Genomic DNA, 23,295 nt, shown 5'->3' with positions numbered 1-23,295 from the left:
TGTATGTGGCTGGTGATCTGAACAAGTAGCTAAGAAGGGTCATCTCACTGCACACATAGTTCAGGGTATTTATCCTGCAAAACAACTGCAGTGAGACAGATTCTAGAGATGAATGAATGTAAGGCAACTGCAGGAATCTTACCTAATACTGGAACCACAGCATAACATGATGCCAAGAATGCTTCTGTGGGAATGCCACTGTCTTCCAGAAGTTCAATGTCACTAAAGCTACATAATTTGGTGATATGGAGGAGAAAAGATTAAAAATACAGTATCAGCACTCTGCAATTCAATGGTAGTCAAAGAAACAGCTATCCCCTCTCTAGGGCAAATCATTTGACTCATATGCTCCAATGACTGTTTTTCTAATATGGTCTCATAAAATAATTTTCTAGAGATAATCCACCAAAGCAAGCTAAAATTTGTTCAGAGTACACCCGACAATCATTTCCTTCTTATTCACTGTTAAGAAAAAGTAAAGAGTAAAGCAGGTACTTGGTATACTATACTCTCTATTCTCTTAGAATACGCCATCACCTGAAAGGAACACCATGACTGATTTTCCAGAATGGAAGCTAGTATCCAAACATCAGTAATATTAGAAAGTCTAAAATACCTTGTGTTCATGGTACTAAAGAAAGTTGGGATAACTTCTTTGCTTTCTTCCCAGAGGGATTCTGGAGAGCAACTTGAGGAGTCTGAACCAGACTGAGTCAAATTATTGTCATGGTTTTCTGGGTTTTCCACTCCAACTTCCTTCATTATTTCACCCTGGACTGCAGAGTAGAAAATATCTATTACTAATCTATTATAAAAATTCAGTCTTTGTTAAAACTTTCTAAAACAGAAAAATACACAGAAATAAAAATTCATGAAACACTGTTCACATACACACATACATACATCTACATATACAAACACAGCTTCAAACGTGTATGTTTGTATCCTGCTTGCTTTCACTAAACAACATATCATGAATATTTTCATTATCATTCAACTCTTCAAAATCATGATTTTAATGACCATGTTATAGTGCACCATTCCCATGAGGGGCATTTAGGTGGCTTCCAAAATTTTACAATTATAAATACAATCACTACTCATTTAATTAGCACATTCTATACATATTTGTGAATCTGTCTACTTGCTAAAATTTAGTTTGTAACTGAAAATCAATACTAGTGGCACCTCTGCAGTCATTTGCAGTCATGTGCAGAGTGGTGAAAAATGGCTCGACACACATATTCCTCATATTCTTAGCTGAGGTAGAGCAATGAGATGTCCTGCCTTCTTGTTTCTACACTCATACATAGACAAATGTCCTTACTTAGTGCCACATTTTATGCATGTTTGTGCATTTTGTTGTTTTTGCTGTTTAAAAGGGCTCCCAAGTATAGTACCATCGAGTGTTCCTACCCACAAAATGGCTGTGATGTGCCTTTTAGACAAAAGATGTGTGTTATATAAGCTTCATTCAAGCATGAGTAATAGTGCTGTTTGCCATGAGTTCAGTATTAATGAATCAACAATACATATTAAAGTGTCTTTAAACAAAAACACACATAAAACAAGGTTATACATTGATTGGTAAACAAAAATTTCGTGACCAGAGGCTTCAAGGAACCTAACCCTGTATTTCCCCCAGGAACAACAGTTTAGTATTTGCTAATTCAGCGTTTATGATGACTCAATAAAACGTAATTACTGCAAATAATGAGAACTGACTGTAATGCCACAAAGAACATCCTTAAATCAATAGGTCTTCATCCTTAAATCTGACTATTTGCTGAAGAGCAATTCCTAGAAGTGAAACTATAGGAGCAAATACATGACTGCACTATTTTGACAGACATTTTCTCCTGTCTTTATTCTTTACCCAAGAGATAAGACTCCAATGATGTATGGATTGTCTCTCTCTCAGATTAACAGCTAAGAAAACACAGCTCCTACCCCCAACTCCCTACTGCTCCTCAATTCATCTGGAAAAAACAAGGTCTATTTCAAGGTAGATGAGGAGAAAATTTTAATTTCATTTTCAAATTATTAAGTACTTATAACACAATTAAAAGCTCTAATATAGTTGTCTTTGATCTGAAGTAAATTTCAGTGATTAGTGTTAAGAGATTAGCATATTTGAACTACAGACCCAATACCTGAAATGTGGGACTTTGACTTGATAAACACAGTGAAGACTGGGTAGAAACCTCACGGTGACCAGTGAATTCTGACATCCTCAGGACCAAAAGAACCCAGGAGGATGAAAAACTGAACTGTTGTAATTTTACAGACTGTTAAGTCTCACAGCATAGTCTAAGTTCAAAGGACTTTTAAGATACAGGGTTGAAGGCCAGTGAAGTACTCCTACCCTCTAAAAGGCCAGCATGCATAGCTGTTGCTCACTGTAGCCCATGAATGTAGCCTAGAACAATGGGCAGGAATCTTCCTCTTCACTCTGCCTTCTCAACACCAGGTCAGACTGGATGAAAGAATGTTTTTCAGTCACATGACCTATCTTACCCAGCCAATATCCTCCTTAGGAGACGCTACTACATGATCTTGAGGTGAATCCCTATCATGGATATAAATCAAATTCCCAAATTTTCTATCATCTAAAATTGGTGTGCTTCAGACTTTACTTTTGTTTTTACCTGTTATATTATCATCTGTATTTTCCTCACTTGATATGCTGCAGTCTATCTCTGCAGATTTCAAATATAAGGAATTCTTATTTTTCATGAGGATTTCTTCATCACTATTTATTTCCATATTTAAAGATCCATTTTCACAACTGCTCAACTCCATTTGCCTGCAATTTTTTTAAAAGGAAAAAAAAGTCAGAAAGTGCAGTTATTTGGTCACAATTTCTTTTTTTTTTTGAGACAGGGTCTCCCCTCAGTCACCCAGGCTGTAGTACAGTGGCACAATCACAGCTCACGGCAGCCTCAATCTCCTGGGCTTCAGCGATCCTCCTATTTGAGCCTAACACTCCAGCTTGAGTAGCTGGGACTGCAGGTGCCTGCCACCATGCCCAACGAATTTCTGATTTTTTGTAGTGATGGGGGTCTCACTATGTTGCCCAGGTTGGTCTTGACCACTTGGCCTCAGGCAATCCTAATACCTCAGCTTTCTAAAGTGCTGGGATTACAGGCATGAGCCACCTCCCCAGCCTGGTCATAAATTGACTGCCCAGGTAAATGTTATCCTTTTAACATCCTCTGAAAGAATTGATAAATCAAGCCAAACCTCCCAGTCTCCTGCCTCCAAGGCCTGTGATGGGAGCAGGCCAGCCTCAAGGCTGCAATTTAGAAATAAAAGAGCCATTTATGGCTTTCCTACTACCCTCAACAGTCCCAATCTTCCAGCTCCCCAGCAGCATCAGGAAATAGTCACTGACAGCTCTTTGGTTCTCAATCAGCTTTCTCCAGGTGCCACTTTGAATACTTTACTTTCCTCAACTTCTCCCTGGGAGGCATCATCTCTCTCTTTACATCACTGGCCATTTCCCTGTGTCTGCCCAGCCAGTAACTGTCTAGAAGCCACATGCTGTGGTCATGGGAGAGTACTCCTCTTTTTGTTTGGTTTTTTTTTTTGAGATGGAGTCTCGCTCTGTTGCCGAGGCTGGAGTACAATGGTGTGATCTAGGCTCACTGCAACCTCCGCCTCCTGAGTTCAAGTGATTCTCCTGCCCAGGTGCCCACTACCACGCCCAGATAAGTTTTGTATTTTTAATAGAGATGAGGTTTCACCAGGTTGGCTAGGCTGGTCTTGAACTCCTGACCCTCAGGTGATCCACCCACCTTGGCCTCCCAAAGTGCTGGGATTACAGACGTAAGCCACCATGCCCAGCCAGGGAAAGTACTCCGTATAAAGTATGTCTAAGAGGTCGGGCACGGTGGCTCACAAGGTCAAGAGATTGAGACCATCCTGGCCAACATGGTGAAACCCTGTCTCTACTAAAAATACAAAAATTAGCCAAGTGTGGTGGCACGCACCTGTGGTTCCAGCTACTTGGGAGGCTGAGGCGGAAGAATCGCTTGAACCCAGGAGGCAGAGGTTGCAGTGAGCCAAGATTGAGCCACTGCACTCCAGCCTGGTGACAGAGCAAGACTCCGTCCCCAAAAATTAAAATAATAAAAAAATAAATAAATAAAGTATGTCTGACAGAAAAGACTCAGAAGGATAACATTACATCCTGAGGGAACTGTCAGCATATTAAGGTAACAGAAAAAGCCAACTAACATGCAAGTAGAACAGCTCATTCTACTGGTTAAAGGAACAATCACGGTATCTTATTATTATTAGGTGATTATACCTAGCCAAATTAGAACAAAAATATTTTCTTCTAACAAAAATAAGGAGGAAGGGTCCAAGCTACATAGTAACTCCAGAAAAAATATTTGCTATTTTCTAAAAAAAAATACCATATTTCAACCTAGTAATTCAAAATGTAGGAGTATATAGAGGTAAAGACCTCAACAACAACAAAAAAATCTACAAATATACTTCTAGTAGAAATATTTAGAACAGGAGAAAACTGGAAATAACTAAATTGGGAATAATCCTTGTAATAAAAAAGTAAACAATAGTATATAAAGAGATAAACTATTAAATAATTTGAGGCCGGGCACAGTGGCTCAGGCCTGTAATACCAACACTTGGGAAGACCAAGGCAGGTGGATTGCTTGAGCTCAAGAGTTCAAGACCAGCCTGGGCAACATGGTGAAACTCTGTCTCTAAAAAAAATACAAAAATTGGCCAGGCTTGGTGGCATGTACCCATTATTTCAACTACTCAGGTGGCTGAGGTAAGGATTGCTTGAGCCCAGGAGGTTGAGGCTACAGTAATTTAACACATGGAATTTAACCCACTTCCATGGGTTAAATTACCAAAAGCTGAAGGAGCATTTAGGGGAACAGAAATAGTTTAGATTTTGATACTAGGTTATTTTTCAACCTGCAACTCTACCTCAGATTTTTGTTTTTAAACTCAACAAAATAGCACTACTATCATTTTTAGATAAAAGCACACTTAAAACAATGCTCGGCTCCTCTACAAGAGAAGTTTCAATCTTCAGGACACCCTAGAGAGATTAAAAGTTACTAGATGTGATGGGTCAGATCCATCTTAGGGAAAACGCAAACATCTTCCCTATTAGTGCTAAATAAAAAGTCTGTTCTGTGTTAATTCAGGCTCACCTAAAAGAGGAAAGTCAGATACTGTTTACTTCCATATTATTTCAAATCCTGAGGAAAACCATTATATGATCAAAGTATCATTTTTTTAAACAAGAGATAACAACATCCTTTTTTAATTTTTAGCAAGAAGAAAAAAAAGCTACTGTACCTTTCCAGTGAATTATGAATTGGTATAATAGGATGTTTCATCTTTAAAAGAAGAAAGGAAAGTTCTCATGTTAAATTTTGAACAGAGCATATTTAGGATCTTATTACATAGAAAACAGTAAATACGACCATATGACCATAATATACACTAGCCCCACTAAACAGAAACAATTTTAGGTCTTCCCAAAAGGGAGTCATGATTCCAACCAGTCCTTCTTATTTATTCTAATAAATTTCTACGGAAAAGGAAGATGATCTTTTGACAGACCTATTATCACAGTAAAACTCAGTGATTAGCTTTCTTTGTAATTTTAATTATGCTCATTAAACATTAGTAAGTTGCAAACTATGACACAGTATTATATCAAATACTAGAGGTATAAAGGTAGACACTATGGAGTTCTTGCCCTAAAAATCATTTCAATCTAAAACAAGGAATATAAATAAAATATGAACATATAAAAGAGAGGCTCTTAGCCCAATCTAGGGATTCAGGGAAGAAGAGACTAAGTCTTTGAGGAAGAATATGAGCTAATCCAGGAAAGAGAGATGAAGAGCATTCCTGGCACTGCAAAATGGCACAAAGGAGTGGGAGGAACTATTAACACAAGCAATGAATAAGTTTTTAATGATGCATTGTTGCAGCCAAATTGAGCAGGACTTTTACCTTGCTGGACTTGAGCATGGCCAGCTGCGGTGATCCTGGTGGAGTGCGGTAGAGCAGCTCAGAGGTGAAGGCTGCATTTGCAATCTGCATACATTCTTCCAAGGTCTTCAGAAACGTATTACAGGTTGATTTCAGCAAAGTTCCCACATCAATTCCCTCCTACGAAACAACCAGAGTGGAAGACTCCTTTACCTTGCCAAAAAAGAAAAATTTCCAATTGTGGAATGTCCTGAGAGGTTGTCCACAAAATAATAATAATGTATCCATCTACTGGGCAAATATGTATATCAGTTATAAACGAAAACCCCAATTTATCTATTAATCAAGTAACTATTAGTACTATTTGACTTTAACCTACAGGCAATGAGGGAACTGCTGAAAGCCTTAGGTAGTAAAGTGGTTCGATTTACATTACATTAATTGTAACTCCCTCAGTCATGACCACTGAAAGTATCTCTGGGCATTTCCTAGTGTCTCCTAAGAGGCACAATTGCTCCGGGTTGAGTGTCACTGCTCTAGACTATAAACTTCCCAAGAGGAGGACTGAAATGGCTTTTTTTTGGTATCCTTCATCTTCCCTTCCCCTCCCTTAGCAGTCTATCTCATATATAATAGGCAGCTGCTGAATGAGTAAGAGTGCCCAAAAGAAAGTGAATACAAGTGGGTTAAACCACCTTTTTTAGAAAAACTCAAAACACACGTACTACTAGTAGCATAGTGTTCTACTACTACCTAAAAAAATAAACGAAAATGTTTAATTATAATCTGCAGATGCATTATTTGTCAGATGGAAACTTCTTTGAAAGCAGAGCAGAGTCCTTGGTTAATATGAGCCATTTCATATACAGCTTAACACCAGAGAAATCCCTTAATATGTGTTTTAAAATAAGTGAATAATGACTATATTAATAAATGCTAAAAATTGCAAGTCTTGCTGACAATGAAGAGAAAAAAGCTGTGTCTCCATCTTTGAAAGCACTAGTCTATTCCAAAGAACAATTATGACTGTAAAATACTGTCTCAGTCTCATAGATGCACATCAATGACAGACACTAAATTGGCATCTTAATAGCCATAGCTATAGAAACAGCTTTGCAAGACTGTAATTAACAAAACAATACAAACTGGAGAGAAACATATTTGAGTATGACAGTACTAAAGTTAAAGGTTCCAAATATTATCAATTAATTAATTCCCAATTCATTCCAGGAAGGAAAGCTATATACTGCCATATGATGAAATGTACATATTGCTTCTCCTTGTATTTTGTTACTTTTTTCCTCTATAAAACAGTAAATTCCAAGATAGTCATAAATTAGCTGAGAGTAAATACTACCTGTAAACAACATCTGGTGCTTTTTATGTATATTAATAATATTAATAAAATATTTTACCTCAGAATTGCTATTCTGGTAGTTACTTCTTTGATATTATTCATGTATATTAATAATATTTTACCTCAGAATTGGACACACCAGTTGTGGTCACTTCTTTTGTTTTATCTACTTGCTGAACAAGGAGGTCACAGTAGAGTCTTAGTTCTGACATTTTGGTTTTCAAGTTTTCAGTGTTTTCAGCAAACTCTAAATAACAAAATGATGATAATGTAGTAACCAGAACAAACAACTGATTTACTAGTTAAGCTACTACACAGAACATATGCCCAAAGTCAGATATTTAAAGTGTGGGTTGCAAATGTAACAGGTGAAGACATAAGAACAAGAAAAAACAGAAAAAGTAGATTTCCAGTCTTTTAAAGTAGTATACATTATTTCTTAAGCCAACATACTGAATAATCACCAGTATACAAAGAAGGAGACAATATACTGTCTGATTCACTCCTCTCAGAACTGGGAGCAGAGCTATGGGTTCAGAGTTTTGGCCTCAGTTCTGCCGGAGAGTTTTTCCTATCTATAAAATGGGGTCATAGCTGTTATCTACTAATGTAGTGCTCTACTCTTACCTGGGAAAAGCATTCTATAGTGTCCATTACCTCAAAGAACACCATTCATAATTTTAGCTGAGGACTGGTTCAGTATGGTGACTTGTCAAGGCTAATGGCACCCCGCAATTATTATTAGCAACACTCTCCAGATACCCTGGCATTGAGGGCTCAGCTACAATTATTACCACTTTTCTGTTTGCTTCTCCATTAAAAAAAAAAACAAAAAACAAAAAACTGCATATTACCATCTGCTCTGAGTCAAAGCCAACAGCTTCTAGAATTTGCTCCCAATTTAGCACGAAAACAATCAATGAAGAGACCAATTTATGAGTCTACTTGAAGAGTGAAGCACATCTGCAACACCTGTCATGAGAGATGTTCCCTGGAACACTTTTTCCCATTACACCCCACCCCAGCTCATCTCTTCAGGGTACATATAGGGTCATGGGGTAGGGAAGGTAGCAACTGGGACCCAGGCAATAAGCCCTGGTATTCTTACCCCAGTCCAAAGAGAAAGTTAGGCCATGGTTCTCTGGAGAACTTAATGATAACCAGTGAATGAATGTTACACAGCAGCAACCTCACAATTGAGCATCCAACCCACCCCAGAAAAAAAAGGAAGGAAGAGCAGGGTGTTACTACAGAAAACATTCTGATCCAAGGCTTATCTGGCTCAACTACCCTTCACCAAAGGTCAAGTTTGTAACAGACTGGGTACTTAGCCATTTTATCATCACTAATCCTCATGGCAATCCTCCTAAGGCAAGATCTATTACCACTTTTTAAAAGATGAAACTGAGAGTAAGAAAGGTTAAGTGACCTATGCCAAGGTTATACAGTCAATAAATTGCAAAGCCATCATGTGTACCCAGCTGTGTTTGGCTCCAAAGCCTGCACTCTGCACTATGCTATGCCAAGAAAGAAGAGTTAGGTATGGACCCTAGTTTAAATTATAGCAAGATACACAGCATTTGCATGATACAAAAAGCTGGCTAGGTGGTCAGAAGCAAGATAACAAATAAGGGAGATCAGAGATGCCAGTGAAGAACAATCAATACTTGCCTTTCTCCTTCTGGGTCCTACTGTCAGTCAGGCAAGCCTTGGCTGATCCCAGGGCTACCAGCCACCGCTGTCTCTCAGCGACACTTCTGGCCTTCAGGTAGAAATACTGTTCCCCGGGGATTATCAGGTCCATGCGTGTATTATCTACAGAATGAACTGGGAGCAAGACAGAGGGAGGTCAGAGACCTAGAAGAGCCCTGTCTTCTTGAGCTTAACCCAACTTCTTGAGCTTAACTGATAGCAGTCATTGAAGGGTTCTTTCCAAAGAGGATGCCAGTCCTCGTGACCTCTCCTAATTCACACAAAGTTCTGTTTACTTATCTCATCTTAGACATCTCTGCTGATCAAGAGGGAAAACCCTGCAATTGGCTCCAAGGCATCACTAAGACTATGACCCAAAAAAGAATCACCCAATTAACTTTTCAGTTAAATTGATGTCTTATCAAAATAGAGAAGGAATCTCTCTTTCAGTGGGTGTATGTGTTAAGTATGCTGCTCTGAGGCCAGGAAACAAGGGTATGTCTTTCATCTCCTTGGATTTATCGGGAAACAATCAAAAATACAATCTTTTCCATCTTCTAATTCCCTTGACAAGTCAGACCAAAAGTGTGAGAATTTTCTCAGGGGCCTTTAGGAGAAGAACAAGCAAACCACACTCTTTCACCCACATCCACTCCCTAAATTCCCATTTAATCTGTTTGTCTTCTGAGCCACACCTTCTCAGCATGTCTCAAGACAAAATCAAGAAGTAAAGACTATTTGAATGTCTGTTAGGTTTTTGCTTGTTTCGGTAGAGAGGGTGTGTGTGTGTGTGTGTGTTCATACTGACTTAAACACAGAAGTGTTTGATGCTGTAGTAAAGACTTTTAAGCCTTGCTAATAGCCACCGGTCCCAGGTGAGCAGGTGACTAAGGAATGAGCGCTAGTTGAGTGGTAAAGCACGTTGCTCTCATTTATTTTAACCACCTCTTAACCAATCTCCTTATAAAAGTTGGCTACATTTTGGATTGTATTTGCAAGGCTTCCTTTTGAGACATAACAGTATGTCCATTGGTCTGTACTATGGAAGCAGCAGAGAGTATGCAGAGGCCAGGGGCTTTTTTGTTTTTCAGGGAAAGCAGAAAGAAAAATAAAATTTGAAAATTGCTTGATTTCTCACCTTGAATTTCACACACTGCCATTTGGATGCTCCCTTTGCAACCTTTCCAGGCATCTTCAGGAGAATCATAATAGGACAATATTCCCCCACAGAGAAGGAACCATCGAGGCTGCCAACCTGAAAACAAAAGCAAGTGTATCATTGCAATTAATGCCTGTGTATAAAGTACCTCCCAAGACACAGAAATAGGGCCTAACATAGGAGACTGGGTTAGCTTCAAGGGGAGATTCACACTGCCAGGGTTAGTCTAAGAGAAAGAATTGTTAGAAAGACCTGTATGTTTTATCCCATTTTTGTAAACTTAAAAATGCCCAAAGAGGTATATATTTTTTAGTCACATCATTATAGAAGTCTGAAAGGATCAGCAAGAAGTATATTGATGACTCTCTAGGTACTAGGATTTACAAAAATAAATGAGATTTTTATTCTTTTTTTTTCCTAATACAGTACCAGTAGTCTGTGATTTTTACTTTTTCTAAGACAAATAATTAGTGTGTCCTGAACATTACTGTTATCACATGCTTGCCTTCCTCTCTTCTGATTAAGAAAAATTATCCAAAACTTAGAAATAAGGCAACAAAGATGACAAGGTCCTATCAATAAATGTCATTCACAGTGCCAACTAAGAAGCCCATCTAGAGTCCTACAAGCCTTAGGAAAAGTAACTTTGACTTGCTATTTAGTACTGATCCATTGAAATGAGGTAATCTTAAAGCATTCAAGACTTAACTACATTCACTTCAATATTGGAGAATTTCAGGGGACAAACCATACATACTAGAAATAGGCTTCTTATCTAGTCCTCTCACCCTATATTCTAGTCAAACCACTTATTTGTTGTATTTCTGTCTCTGGACTTTTGCTCTAACTGGATCTTCTTCATAAAATGTCATCCCTGACCATCTCTGCACAAGCCTTGTCTTGTCAGGCCTCCTCAGACAGATGCAGTGCTTTTCTTTCTCTGAAATGCCATAGCCCTTTAGTGATACATTTCTCTCATGGTACTCTGCCATGGCTGAGGCAATCAGAGAAGGCTACAGACATCTGATGGGCCCTTGGGGTTTGACTCACGTAAACCAAGTGGTAGGACACCAATGGTATCACTTTATTACATTTTAATAGGAGGCTACTGCACTTCCTGGAGCACCCCCAGCCCAAGACTATGGAACAGGGAACTACACTGTAATCAGAAATCAGAACAGTCAGCACTAAATCTATATGAAGGAGTTGAGTAGGGAGGCAAGATATTTCGCTCATCATTTACTTAATCAGGGTCTGCTTTTCCAGCAGCCCTTTGCAAGTGTTTATTTACATCTTAGGCTACCTCCCCAGACTGAAACAGAAGAGTCAATTTCTGAGACCCTGAGAAAAGGAAGAGGTCTTTAAATCACATAGTCCAACCAGCACATTTTATAGATAAGGAAACCAATCCCAGGTAGATTAAGTGACCTAATTAGGTAGTACACAGCAGAGCTGGGAAGAAAACTGTATCTTTCTATACTGCCCCTTGTAGCACTAAAACTTCCAAACCTTGGCTCCTCACTCCCAGAAAGCTATCCTGGTATAGAACAGCAGCATCTTTTCACTCACAGCTCAACTCCCATGATGCTGGTTGGTGTGAACACTCCCCAAACTCACCATGACTTTGGTGTAGAAGGCATTTAAAACAACCTCAATTACTATATTTTATAAAATTTAGGATCCATCTGTATTCATCAGTGTTATCCAGAGAAAAAGAACCAGTAGGGTGTTAGGGTATGTGTGTAAAGATATTAGAAGGATTTGTGGATGGGTATGTGTGCACGTAAAGAGAGTATAAGGAACTAGCTCATGTGACTAGAGACTGAGAAGTCCCAAGATCTACAGTCAGCAAGCTAGCTAGGAGAGCTGATGCTTAAGTTCTAAGCTAGCAGGCTCAAAAACCTAAGAACCAATGAAATCTGGAAAAGGCCAATGTCCCAGCTCAAGGCAGTCACAGGAGGAATTCTCTTACCTAATCTTGTTGTTCCGTTCAAGCCTTTGACTGGATAAGGCCCATCCACATTAGGAAGGGTAATCTACTTTATTAGGTCTACTGATTCAAATATTAATAGCCTCCAAAACATCCTTACATATTCAACCAGAATAAACAATCACATCATCAATTTTAAGACACACCATTATTTTACGTGACACAAGAAAGAAAAAACTCTACCAATTAAACAGTAACATAGCACTGGTTCTAAGATGCTTCTTGATTTCAGAGTTGTTGCAATGTGAAAAAAAAAAGGGTCCTAAAACTGAAAAAATGCACTGGTTTTATCCTATTAGAATCTGAAAAATGTTGAAGTGCCTTCAACATTTAGTGCCTTCAATCCCACCCAAAGCAAAGATGCAGTAAATTTTGAAAGCAGCTGGAAGGCTGGGCTCCGTGGTTCACTCCTGTAATTCCAACACTTTGGGAAGCTGAGGCAGAAGGATTGCTTAAGGCTGGGAGTTCAAAACCAGCCTAGTCAACATAGTGAGACCCTGTCTCTACAAAAAATTTTAAAAATTAGCTGGGCATCGTGATATACCTACAGTCCTAGCTACTCAGAAGGCTGACACAGGAGGATTGCCTGAGGCTAGGAGTTTGAAGCTACAGTGAGCTATGATCATACCACTGCACTCCAGCCTGGGTGAGAGTGAGACCTTGTCTCCAAAAAAAAAAAAAAAAAAAAGGTAGCTAGCAAACTATAATAGCAACTGAAACATTGAAACATTACCTTCCTTATAACAGGTTCTGTATTTATCTAGGGGAGGTTATAATTATACAAGAGACATTCAATATATGGCAATTTTATTCTGTCCTTTGTAACTACACAAACTGTGACCAAGAAAAACTTTCCTTATAAGCACAAAATTCTTTCAGTTTCAAAAGACACATTAAGAGATCACAGAAATCTCATACCTATTAGACAAAATTTAAATGCAGAGTGATGGAGAGTTCAGATTAGTACTGGGACACACTGCTCCTTATAAATCCAGTGCTGGGAAACTGGGATACGGCTCAGGAATGATTAATTGTAGAGAAAAGAGGCATGGATGATGAAGAGACCATTAATCCAGTTTCTGTTTTAAATTAATCTGCAGTTATCTCAGAAATGATAAAACAGTCAAGGTAACTAAAGGGCAGATGAAAACTGTTGGTCTGTATTACTCCCTATCTTCCTATCCAATCTCCACCCTCTTTTATGCCATCTTCTATTAGAGATGCAATGTGGTATCACCCAAATTCTCTGCTTGGAAGGATTAGACAAGAAACTTCAATGAGCAGAGAAGAGTTTTAGTTCGTATTAGCTATCATTAACAGGGACGGGGTAGGGGGTAAAAAAACAATATTTAAATACCAATTTCATACACTTTGTATTATCCTGGATTGTTTCACTACAGAAAGTATACTTGACATTTATTTTTGCATAGATGCAGCCCAGCATCTATCTAGTACTTTTCCATTAATGAAAACCTTCTCCACACTTAATCCATGATGTTTGGATGGAGGTGACCAGCTCCAGGGTGGGTATGTGATTTAGGCCTAAATGAAGCTTCATATCCCCTATCCTCAATGATAGTTCCAGAATGGACAAGTGGCCCAACCAGAGACAATTCTGAGACTTTTGCTGGGACGGTGGAAAGGCATAAAGAAATAGAGACTGTCTCTTTTTTCTGTGGTCTTAAGAATGTTAGTCTGCAGCTGCTGGCAGCAGTTTGCCATCACATGGGACCTAAACATGATTCACACATAAAGGGAAATGGGACTGGAAGGATTTGAGGGACAGAGGGAGAAGGAAGAAAATCTGGATGACAGTGTTTGAACCCCATGATCAGCCCACATAATTCCTGAAGGTAAGACACCACCTAAATTTTTCCATTAAATGAACTAATAAATGTCCCTTTTTACTTTAAGCCTGTGTGAATTGGGTCTTTCTGCAAACACAAAACTCTAAACTATCACATGATCATCTCACTAAACGTATAAAAAGCACTTGACAAAAATCTAACACCCTTTCATAATAAAAACACCTAACAAACTTAGAAGAGAACTTCTTCAACCTGATAAAGGCATCTACAAAAAACCCACAGTTAATGTGCATAAGGTGAAAAACAGGATGCTTTCCCCAAAGATTGGAAACAAGAGAAGGATGTTTGCTTTTACCACTTCTAGTCAACATGGTACTGGAGGTTCTAGCCAGGGCAAGTAGTCAACAAGTGAAATAAAAGACATCTAGATTGGAAAGGAAGAAGCAAACCTAGCTCTACTCACAGACATGCTCTTATATATTCAAACAAAAACAAAAAGCAAGGAACCCACTAAAAAAAGAAACTATTAGAATAAATGAATTCAGCAGGTGATAGGATACAAGACTAACATACAATGAAAATTGTATTTCTGAATCCATTTACGATAACATCAAAAAGAATAAACTACTTAAGAAATAATTTTATTTTTTGAGACAGAGTTTCACTCTTGTTGCCCAGGCTGGAATGCAGTGGCATGAGCTCAGCTCACTGCAACCTCTGCCTCCAGGGTTGAAGTGATCCTCCTGACTCAGCTTCTCAAGTGGCTGGAATTACAGATGCCCGCCACAACACCCAGCTAACTTTTGTATTTTTAGTAGAGATGGGGTTTCACCAGGTTGGCCAGACTGGTCTCGAACTCCTGACCTCAGGTGATCCACCCATCTCAGCCTCCCAAAGTGCTGGGATTACAGGCGTGACCCACCACACCCAGCCAAGAATAAATTTTAAAAAATAAGTGTAAAACACTGAAAACTACAAAACATTTTTAAATTCTGAATGTTTTACATTCAAAGAAATTCAAGATTTAAAGATCACTATTCCAAAACTGCTACCAGCTTGCTCTTTTCTCACATAGTGCAAATGCCTTTCTACACTTAATGGACAAAACAACTGTGCAAAATTTACTTTTAAAAAACCTTAGCCAAATTCAGTTCGATTAATAAACATTTTCAATGAGCATAATTTTCTTCAAAAACACACTTATATTTAGATCTAAACTGGCATACCTCATGTTAATTTACACTGAAATTTCTTTTTTTTTTTTAATTTCCCAACAGGAACCACCATTTTAAGTCAAAATTTCTAAATCGAGATGTTCTTATTCCCTTAAAGATCCAAACCAAAAGTAATGGAGTCATACCCACTTCTGACTAGAAAGTACTATAGCTTCCTTTCATTTTTCTTTCAGCAGATTTGTGACAAGTGGCTCATCCAAACACATCACCATGAAAAACTGTACTCCATTAACTAGACACTTAAAATTTTTTAAATTCACTTTTAAATTTACATAAAATAAAATTCATTATTTGGCAAACAACTCTGAGTTTTGATAAATGCATAGTGCTTTAATAACCACCACAATAATCAAGAAAAAGAAAATTCCCTTCTACCAAAATTGTCCCCCAAATTCCCTTTTTGTGTTACTCCTTTGTGATCAAGCCTTCCCCTCTCCCTTTACCCTTGGCCAACCACTATTGTGGTTTCATTTGAAGTGCAAAATATTTCTTTCTTTTTTTTTTTTTAAACTGATCATGTCAAAGGAGATTTCAGTGCTACAAAATATTTCTCAATTTTCTTGGAGACCTTCTCTTTAACCCACAGGCCATTCTGAAGTGTACTGCTTAACTTCCTAATATTTCAGGGGATTTATACATGTTATTAATTTGTAGTTTGCTTCTATTAAAGACACAGAACATTCTTTTGACAAGGTTTGGCAAGGTTTCTATTATGGTTCAGAATATGGTCTATCTTGATGAATATTCCCTGTGCATTTGAAAAAAATGTAATATTCCACTGTTGTATTTTGTTCAGTTTTTTATGGTAATCATTATAATAGGCTTATTACCTCTTGGCCCAACAATGAGTCTTAAATAAACAACTAGTAGAATGCCTACTAAGTTAGCCTCATGCTAGGGCATATCATTCTGCCTTTACGTCCACCACAGTTCCTTAAGAACCTTTGCCTTAAAAATTATGGTGTTCTGGGAAAGCAGAAGTTCATAATCTAACTGTTTAACAGGAAAAACAAATTTTAAAAATTAGCATATTGTGAAATTTAAAAATCCATAAGAGTGGGTTGGGGAAGGGAGAGAATTAGGAAAAATAACTAATGAATGCTGGGCTTAATACTAGGTACTGAAATGATATGTACAGCAAACGACCATGGCATACATTTACCTGTGTAACAAATCTGCAAATATACCCCTGAACTTGAAGATTAAAAAAAAAAAAATCCATAAGAAATGCTGCTGTGTAGAAATGCAGAAAAAAAAAATAAGAAGAGATTATTTAAACTCCTTCTAGAAAAGTTAGCCAAAAGTAAAGAAAAAAGTGAAGGAAAGGTGCTTTTTTATTAGCCATAAGAAGAAAAATCAGTGAACATAATTAAGGGGGAATAGAATGGGAGAAACAAAAGGTTAAGTCCCTTAACTTCTTTGAGCTTTAGTTTCCTTTTCTAGGAAATTTCAGCTAGAGTTTAGATGCTGCTAAGAAATCTCTTTCAGCTTTCAAAATCTATCCTAATACAAAGTAACAGCAAACTCTAATCTTTCCCAGAATCTGATTCAAGAGACAGTAATTGCCAGGTACAGTGGCTCATGGGGCAGAACGATCAGCTGAGGCCAGGAGTTCAAGACCAGCATAGGCAACATAGCAAGACCCTGTTTCCAAACAAATTTTTAAAAATAAAAACAGAGAAAGTAACTAATGCCAAGAAAATAAAGTGAAATTAAACTTCTTGATAGAACTGACTTCTCTATCAAGAAATTAAACTTCTTGATAGAACTGACTTCTCTATCAAGAAATTAAACTTCTTGATAGAATCTGAAGTGTTGAGTCAAAACAATTTATTCACTACAAATTATGGTTTCTATGTTCATAACCCATATATATTATGATCATATTATATATTATGATCACATGTTATGTATGCTATATAGATATTATTAATAGTGAAAAAAATCTACCATTTTAAATTGAAGCAAAGCAGGGCTACTCATTTACTACCCCTGATCTCCATAGCCTTGGTGTTTTCCAATGGCCAACCTGAGCTTTTGACCACACCTCATCCCATCAGAGCCCTCTCCAACTCAGCTTCTCTAGGGGACCTCCAGACAGGGATGTGGACAGCAAAGCCTTGGGTTCCTCTGCCAGGTCAGTCAGCAAGATTTTTGCTGTAGCTGGGGAAGAGGGAAGAAAGAAGAAACTCTCCTCATTGTAACAGTTAACCAAGCATTAGCTAAATTATAGGTTCCTTAATTTACCATTAATTAATTCTCAAAGCATTTTCTGAGCAGTTATAATTTCAAAGTATTTTCTGAGCAGTTATAATTTATCAGGTTTGGAGATTTAGAGAAAAGATCCCAGCCTCAAGGAGTGACAGACTAGTGGAGAGTCTACCATGCAGATGGTGAGAAGACTAACTGGTAATTACAATAAATTATACCAAGTTCTCTTTAAAACCTTCTGCTAGAAGCTGTAGTGCTTCGAGCTACCAAACTAAGTATTTATTTGTTCTGCACAGTGCTTCTCATATGTCCTACTAGTACCGTACTCAAGGCAATGGAGTGAGGAAACTAAGTTCAGACTCATAACATCCAGGTGTGTCATCTTGAGGACACCACTTAATTCCTTTGGGCATTATTTGTCTATCTTACCTATCTTCTCTCTCTCTCTCTCTCTCTCTCTCTCTCTCTCTCCCTCTCTCTGATCTATCTACCCAAGACAGAGTCTTACTCTATTTTCAACAGTCTTGCTCTGTCATCCATCTATCTATTTACTTATTTATTTGCAACAGAGTCTTGCTCTGTCACCCAGACTGGAACACAGTGGTACAAGCTTGGCTCACTGCAACCTCTCAGCTCAATGCAACCTCCGCCTTCTGGGTTCAAATGATTCTGGTGCCTCAGCCTCCCAAGCAGATGGGATTGCAGGCATATTTCACCATGCCCGGCTAATTTTGTATTTTTACTAGAGACGGGGCTTCACCATGTTGGCCAGTTTGGTCTCAAACTCCTGGCCTCAAGTGGTCTGCCCGCCTCAGCGTCCTGAAGTGCTGGGATTACAGGTGTGAGCTACCGTACCCAGCCCATTTTTCCAATTCTTAGAAATTTATCAGTGACACGGGATTACTAGAAACAAAGATAAGCGCACGGCCTCATATTCCTAGTTTTATAAAACAAGTCATGGCCAGGCGCGGTGGCTCGTGCCTGTAATCCCAGCACTTTGGGAGGCCGAGGCAGGCAGATCACAAGATCAGGAGCTCAAGACCATCTTGGCCAACAGGTAAAACCCCATCTCTACTAAAAATACAAAAATTAGCCAGGTATGGTGCTTGTGCCTGTAGTCCCAGCTACTGAGGAGGCTGAGGCAGGAGAATTGCTTAAACCCAGGGCAGAGGTTGCAGTAAACTGAGATTGCACCACTGCACTCCAGCCTGGGCAACAGAGTGAGACTCTGTCTCAAAAAAAAAAAAAAAAAAAAAAAAAAAAAAAAAAAAAAAAAAAAAAAAAAACTTTTACAACTCTATAATGAAAAAATGACCCAAACAAATGAGCAAAGAATGCAAACAGACATTTTTCCAAATTAGATACACAAATGAATAATCAGCATATAAAAAGATAATCAACATCATTAAGTCAGAGAAATATAAATCAAAACCATGAGATACCACTTCACATCCACCAGGATGGCTATACTAAGACAATAATGAGGTTGTCGAGAATGTAAAGACAGAAATTTCTTTGATTACTGATGAGAATATAAAATGGTGCAGTCACTTTGGAAAACAATTTGGCAGTCCCTCAATTATTAAACAAAGAGTTATCACATGACTCCAGCAATTCCACTTCTATGTATTGCATATATCCAGGAGAAATGAAATCATGTCTATATGAAAACCAGTATACGAGTGTTCACAGCACTGTTATTTTATAATAGCCAAGAAATCAAAAAACAAAACAAAATAATGCTGGGCATGGGCTCACACCTGTAATCCCAGCACTTTGGGAGGCTGAGGCGGGTGGATCACCTGAGGTCAGGAGTTCGAGACCAGCCTGACTAACATGGTGAAACACTGTCTCTACTAAAAATACAAAAACACGCTGGGCATGGTGATGGATGCCTGTAATCCCAGCTACTCAGGAGGCTGAGGCAGAAGAATCACTTGAAACCAGGAGGTGGAGGTCGTAGTGAATGGAGATCGTGCCACTGCACTCCAGCCTGGGCGTCAAAAACAAAACAAAACAAAACAAAAAATGAACAACCCAATCCAAATGTTCTTCAACTTTAAATGGATAAACAAAATACAGTACACACATACAATAAAATATTTGGCAATAAAAAGGAATGAAGTTCTGATACATGCTATCCAAACACACACACACAGACACACACACACACACACACACACACACACACACACACACTATGCTAAAAAGAAGCCAGCCACAAAGGACCACATATTATATGATTCCATTTATATAAAATGTCTAGAAGAGGCAAATCTGTGCAGACAGATTAGAGGTTGCCAACGGCAAGGGGGCAGGTGTAGGAGTGATTGCTAGTAGATACTGGGTTTCCTTCTGGGATAATGAAAATGTTCTAAAATTGATCGTGGTTAATTGTCGCACTTTTTATATATACTAAAATCACTGAGTTATACATTTTAAATAAATTTTATGGCTTATAAATTATCTCAGCAAAGATGTTAAAATGTTAACAACAGCAAAAAAGATTGCCCAGTGGTTGTGAAACCAAGAATCCTTATATTCCAGATGTCTTCTTTGTACTGTTTACACAGCACTAGTATATACGGCAAGAATCACCTTCCTCCACCTGAGGGGAAACAAAATTATAGCACATCCTTAATGAAAACCATCTGGCCAGTATGAGGCAGGCCTCTGTTATTTTTGGAATGCAGTAATGCAATGTGCTTGAGCCTTAACTTGCTGGAGAGGCGCAAGTAGCCCACGGCTGTCTGGAGTTTAGGACAGCAGCCTTCCTATCAGCTGAGTGGGCAGGAAAAGGACCTAAAGCTATAAAGTAGAAAGCATAGGTTAGAAAATTTCCTTGTGGCAAAACATATGCATAACACTGAGCAGTCAAAGCTTTCTTCACTCCTGAATTCCTCTCCATTTCCCACCCCTGAAATAGAGTCTGCTATTCTAGGTCAAACATACTTTAAATATAGGTACATTATGAATCAGCTAGAATTACATAATGATCAAGCAAGAAGGACCTTTAAAAGTATTGTCTAATGGAGCACTGACTCTGAAGCCACTTATTAACTGTGTGACCATCAGCAAATGTACCTCTCTATACCTCAGTGTCTTCATCTGGAAAATGGGCATAATAATGGCAACTGTTTATTGAAATTGCTGCAAAGACTTAGTTAATCCATGTTAAAATGTCTAGAATAGTGCCTGGCACATTGTGAGTCCTAACAAATTTTTTACTATTTTTTTTTTTTTTTTTGAGATGGAGTTTCGCTTTTGTTGCCCAGGCTGGAGTGCAGTGGCAGGATCTTGACTCACTGCAACCTCTGCCTCCCAGGTTCAAGTGATTTTCCTGCCTTAACCTCTCAAGTAGCTGGGATTACAGGCACCCACTACCATGCCTGGTTAATTTTTTGTCTTTTTAGAAGAAATGAGGTTTTACCATGTTGGCCAGGCTGGTCTCCAACTCCTGACCTCAGGTAATCCACCCACCTCGGCCTCCCAAAGTGACAGGATTACAGGCGTCAGCCACCGAACCCAGCCACAATTCTTAGAATTATAAACTGGTAAATCCCATTAGTTTTACGGAGGAAGACACTAAGGCTCAGCATGCTAAAGTGACCTGCAGTTGGCAGTAACAGGGCTGTTTACCAGGCTTCAGGTAAACAGGGCTGTTTACCAGGCTTCTCTTTGACTCCTGAACCGGGGTTTTGGGGCATTAATGTGTAGCCCTCCATATAAAATACTTGACTAACTTTTAGGTCTTGAAAGACAAATAACAAACACAGTGCTTAGCAGTATGTCTCACACAATGTAGGAGTCTGTAACATGTTTAATTCACTCTTTTTTCATCCCAAGTTTAATCTTCTAACATCTGAAGAAAGGTACTGACACTAAATCCCAGAATGTCCAAAAGGCAAGATGGCACCAGATTCTAAAAGAAAACAGACAAACTTTTTTTTTGTATTTTTCATTGAAGGAGGATAGAGTACCTGAATATGCTTAGCATCTAGAGGAAGAGACTTCTTTCTCTTTGTGCATTCTAGAAATGTAGATCTTAGATGCTATTATCAGGGCTTGACGATGTTTCTACCTTTCAGTGATTAATATACCTATCAATTTGAAATTCAAGAGGCAAAAGAAGTGCACAAAATAATTATATGTAGTATTTAATGAAGTACAGAGATAGATACAAAGATGTAACCAGAAAACCTTCTATGCTACACTAAAACCACAGTAAACTTTTAAACAATTTCACCATTTCTCTTTCTCTCATAGATGCATGCATGCATGTATACACATGTACACACACAATCACATCACAGTATTTAAACCAGCCTATGAGGCCCTGAAATATCTGGCCTCACGCACACCCCTGCATCTTTGTTAGAGCCTCACTCTTCTCAGCTCTCAGCCAGATGGGTCCTCTTTCCTTTCCTCAAACTCACAGGTCTCTCTTCTGCTTTGGGGCCTTCACACCGGCATTCCCTGTGCCTGAAAAGTTCTTCTTTACTCCAACTACACCTCTGCCTTGGCCTCTCCACCTGTTAACAGCCTGATTTATCCTTCAGACTCTGCTTAAATTTTTTTCTCAAAGAAGCCTTCCCTAACAACTCTTTACTAGCCTCTTTGCCCTCCCTCCTTCCCCGTCACACACAATGGAACATGCTTCTAACCACTTATCCAATAAATATCTTTCTTCCCCACCAGACTGTAGGCTCAAGAAGGGCTTTGTTCAACATTGCTTCCCCTGTGCCTACCACAGTGCCCAACACATAGTAGTTACTGAATGAAATTAACATTTCCTAAGGATTCAAAAGATCAGGTGATAAACTGATTTCCTAACTTCACTCAAATTTTACACAAGGCATCCCATATCAAGCTGTCAGCATGACAAATACACAAACCACACAGAGGCACGGGTTATGTACTACTTTTGGAGAAAAATTCAGAATGAACAAAAAGTTGATTATATGTATTTTAAAGTCACTATGTGCAAACCTATAAGAAAAAAAAAGTTACTTTTAAAATAAGCTTCAGAAAAAGAAACTTGTTACTAACACAACATGCTTATTTGGGAAGACCAAGGAGCAAAGTGAAGGGTGGAGGAAACAAGAATGCATGCAATTCTCCTAGGCTATTACCATTTCTTTCCCAAGTAAATTTATCTCCTAAAAGAAGAGAATGTGCCGAACCATAATTCTAAGTTTATCTGGAAAAGTACCCACTGGTGTGATGGGCTTCTATGAACAGTATGCCCACAAAGACAGGGCACATAGGTTAAAGGAACAAGCAGCATCATGTAAAGACAGCTTTCTCTGGCAATGGCTCCAGTGCCCTCTTCTTTAGGGTTTCCACCCTAGCACCACTCACAGCATATAACTTCTCTTACTTTGGGAAGAAAAAAGTAGACTCTTTTCCAACAGAACAGACAGGAATCACATGATCAAGATTCGAAAAGATCCTAACAGAGAGTTCTGCTTTATTGAAGTATACACAAGAACAGTCAGAAACAACAGCAAAAACATTTCACTACCAGGAAATAGTGCTGTATCAAGAGACTAAACTTTCCATACAGAAAGGAGAAGGAAAAGATGGGAAAAAATCCGCACAAAACAACAAAAAAAGTCACGGATGGGGTAGAATGGGAAAAAAAGAATAGTGTTGTAGATGAAAGAAAAAAAGGTAAAAAGTAAAAGTGTGTAATGGAAAGGAGTTAAAGACCAGCAACTAAATTTTATTCAAGTATATGCAGCTGAGAGCTGAGAGACACCTCAAAAGGAAAACTGCCCAGTCGAGCCTCCTCCCCTTAGGTTAGCAGTGTTGATCAGCCTCTGGCATTCACCAAACCAAAGGCTAGCTTTGAG

General features: G+C 38.5%; 1 protein-coding gene across 3 annotated transcripts in view; it reads right to left on the bottom strand.

The window, feature by feature from the left end:
• Positions 1-23,295, bottom strand: part of PLEKHA8 (pleckstrin homology domain containing A8) — a 62,655-nt gene that overhangs the window by 37,474 nt on the left and 1,886 nt on the right. For all 3 annotated transcript variants that reach the window (XM_017527087.2, XM_017527084.2, XM_017527086.2), the window contains exons 2-9: positions 10,176-10,292; positions 9,017-9,172; positions 7,468-7,592; positions 6,010-6,168; positions 5,344-5,384; positions 2,649-2,806; positions 617-776; positions 143-228 (exon numbers count right to left, since the gene is read on the bottom strand). In XM_017527087.2, coding sequence (XP_017382576.1) covers positions 143-228; positions 617-776; positions 2,649-2,806; positions 5,344-5,384; positions 6,010-6,168; positions 7,468-7,592; positions 9,017-9,172; positions 10,176-10,292 — 1,002 coding nt within the window. The remainder of the gene's footprint in view (positions 1-142; positions 229-616; positions 777-2,648; positions 2,807-5,343; positions 5,385-6,009; positions 6,169-7,467; positions 7,593-9,016; positions 9,173-10,175; positions 10,293-23,295) is intronic.

This window comes from Cebus imitator, unplaced genomic scaffold (assembly GCF_001604975.1).
Source record: "Cebus imitator isolate Cc_AM_T3 unplaced genomic scaffold, Cebus_imitator-1.0 Scaffold45, whole genome shotgun sequence".
NCBI lineage: Eukaryota > Metazoa > Chordata > Mammalia > Primates > Cebidae > Cebus > Cebus imitator.
The sequence above is the reverse complement of the archived record's forward strand: the minus strand, read 5'-3'. Positions and strand labels throughout refer to the sequence as shown.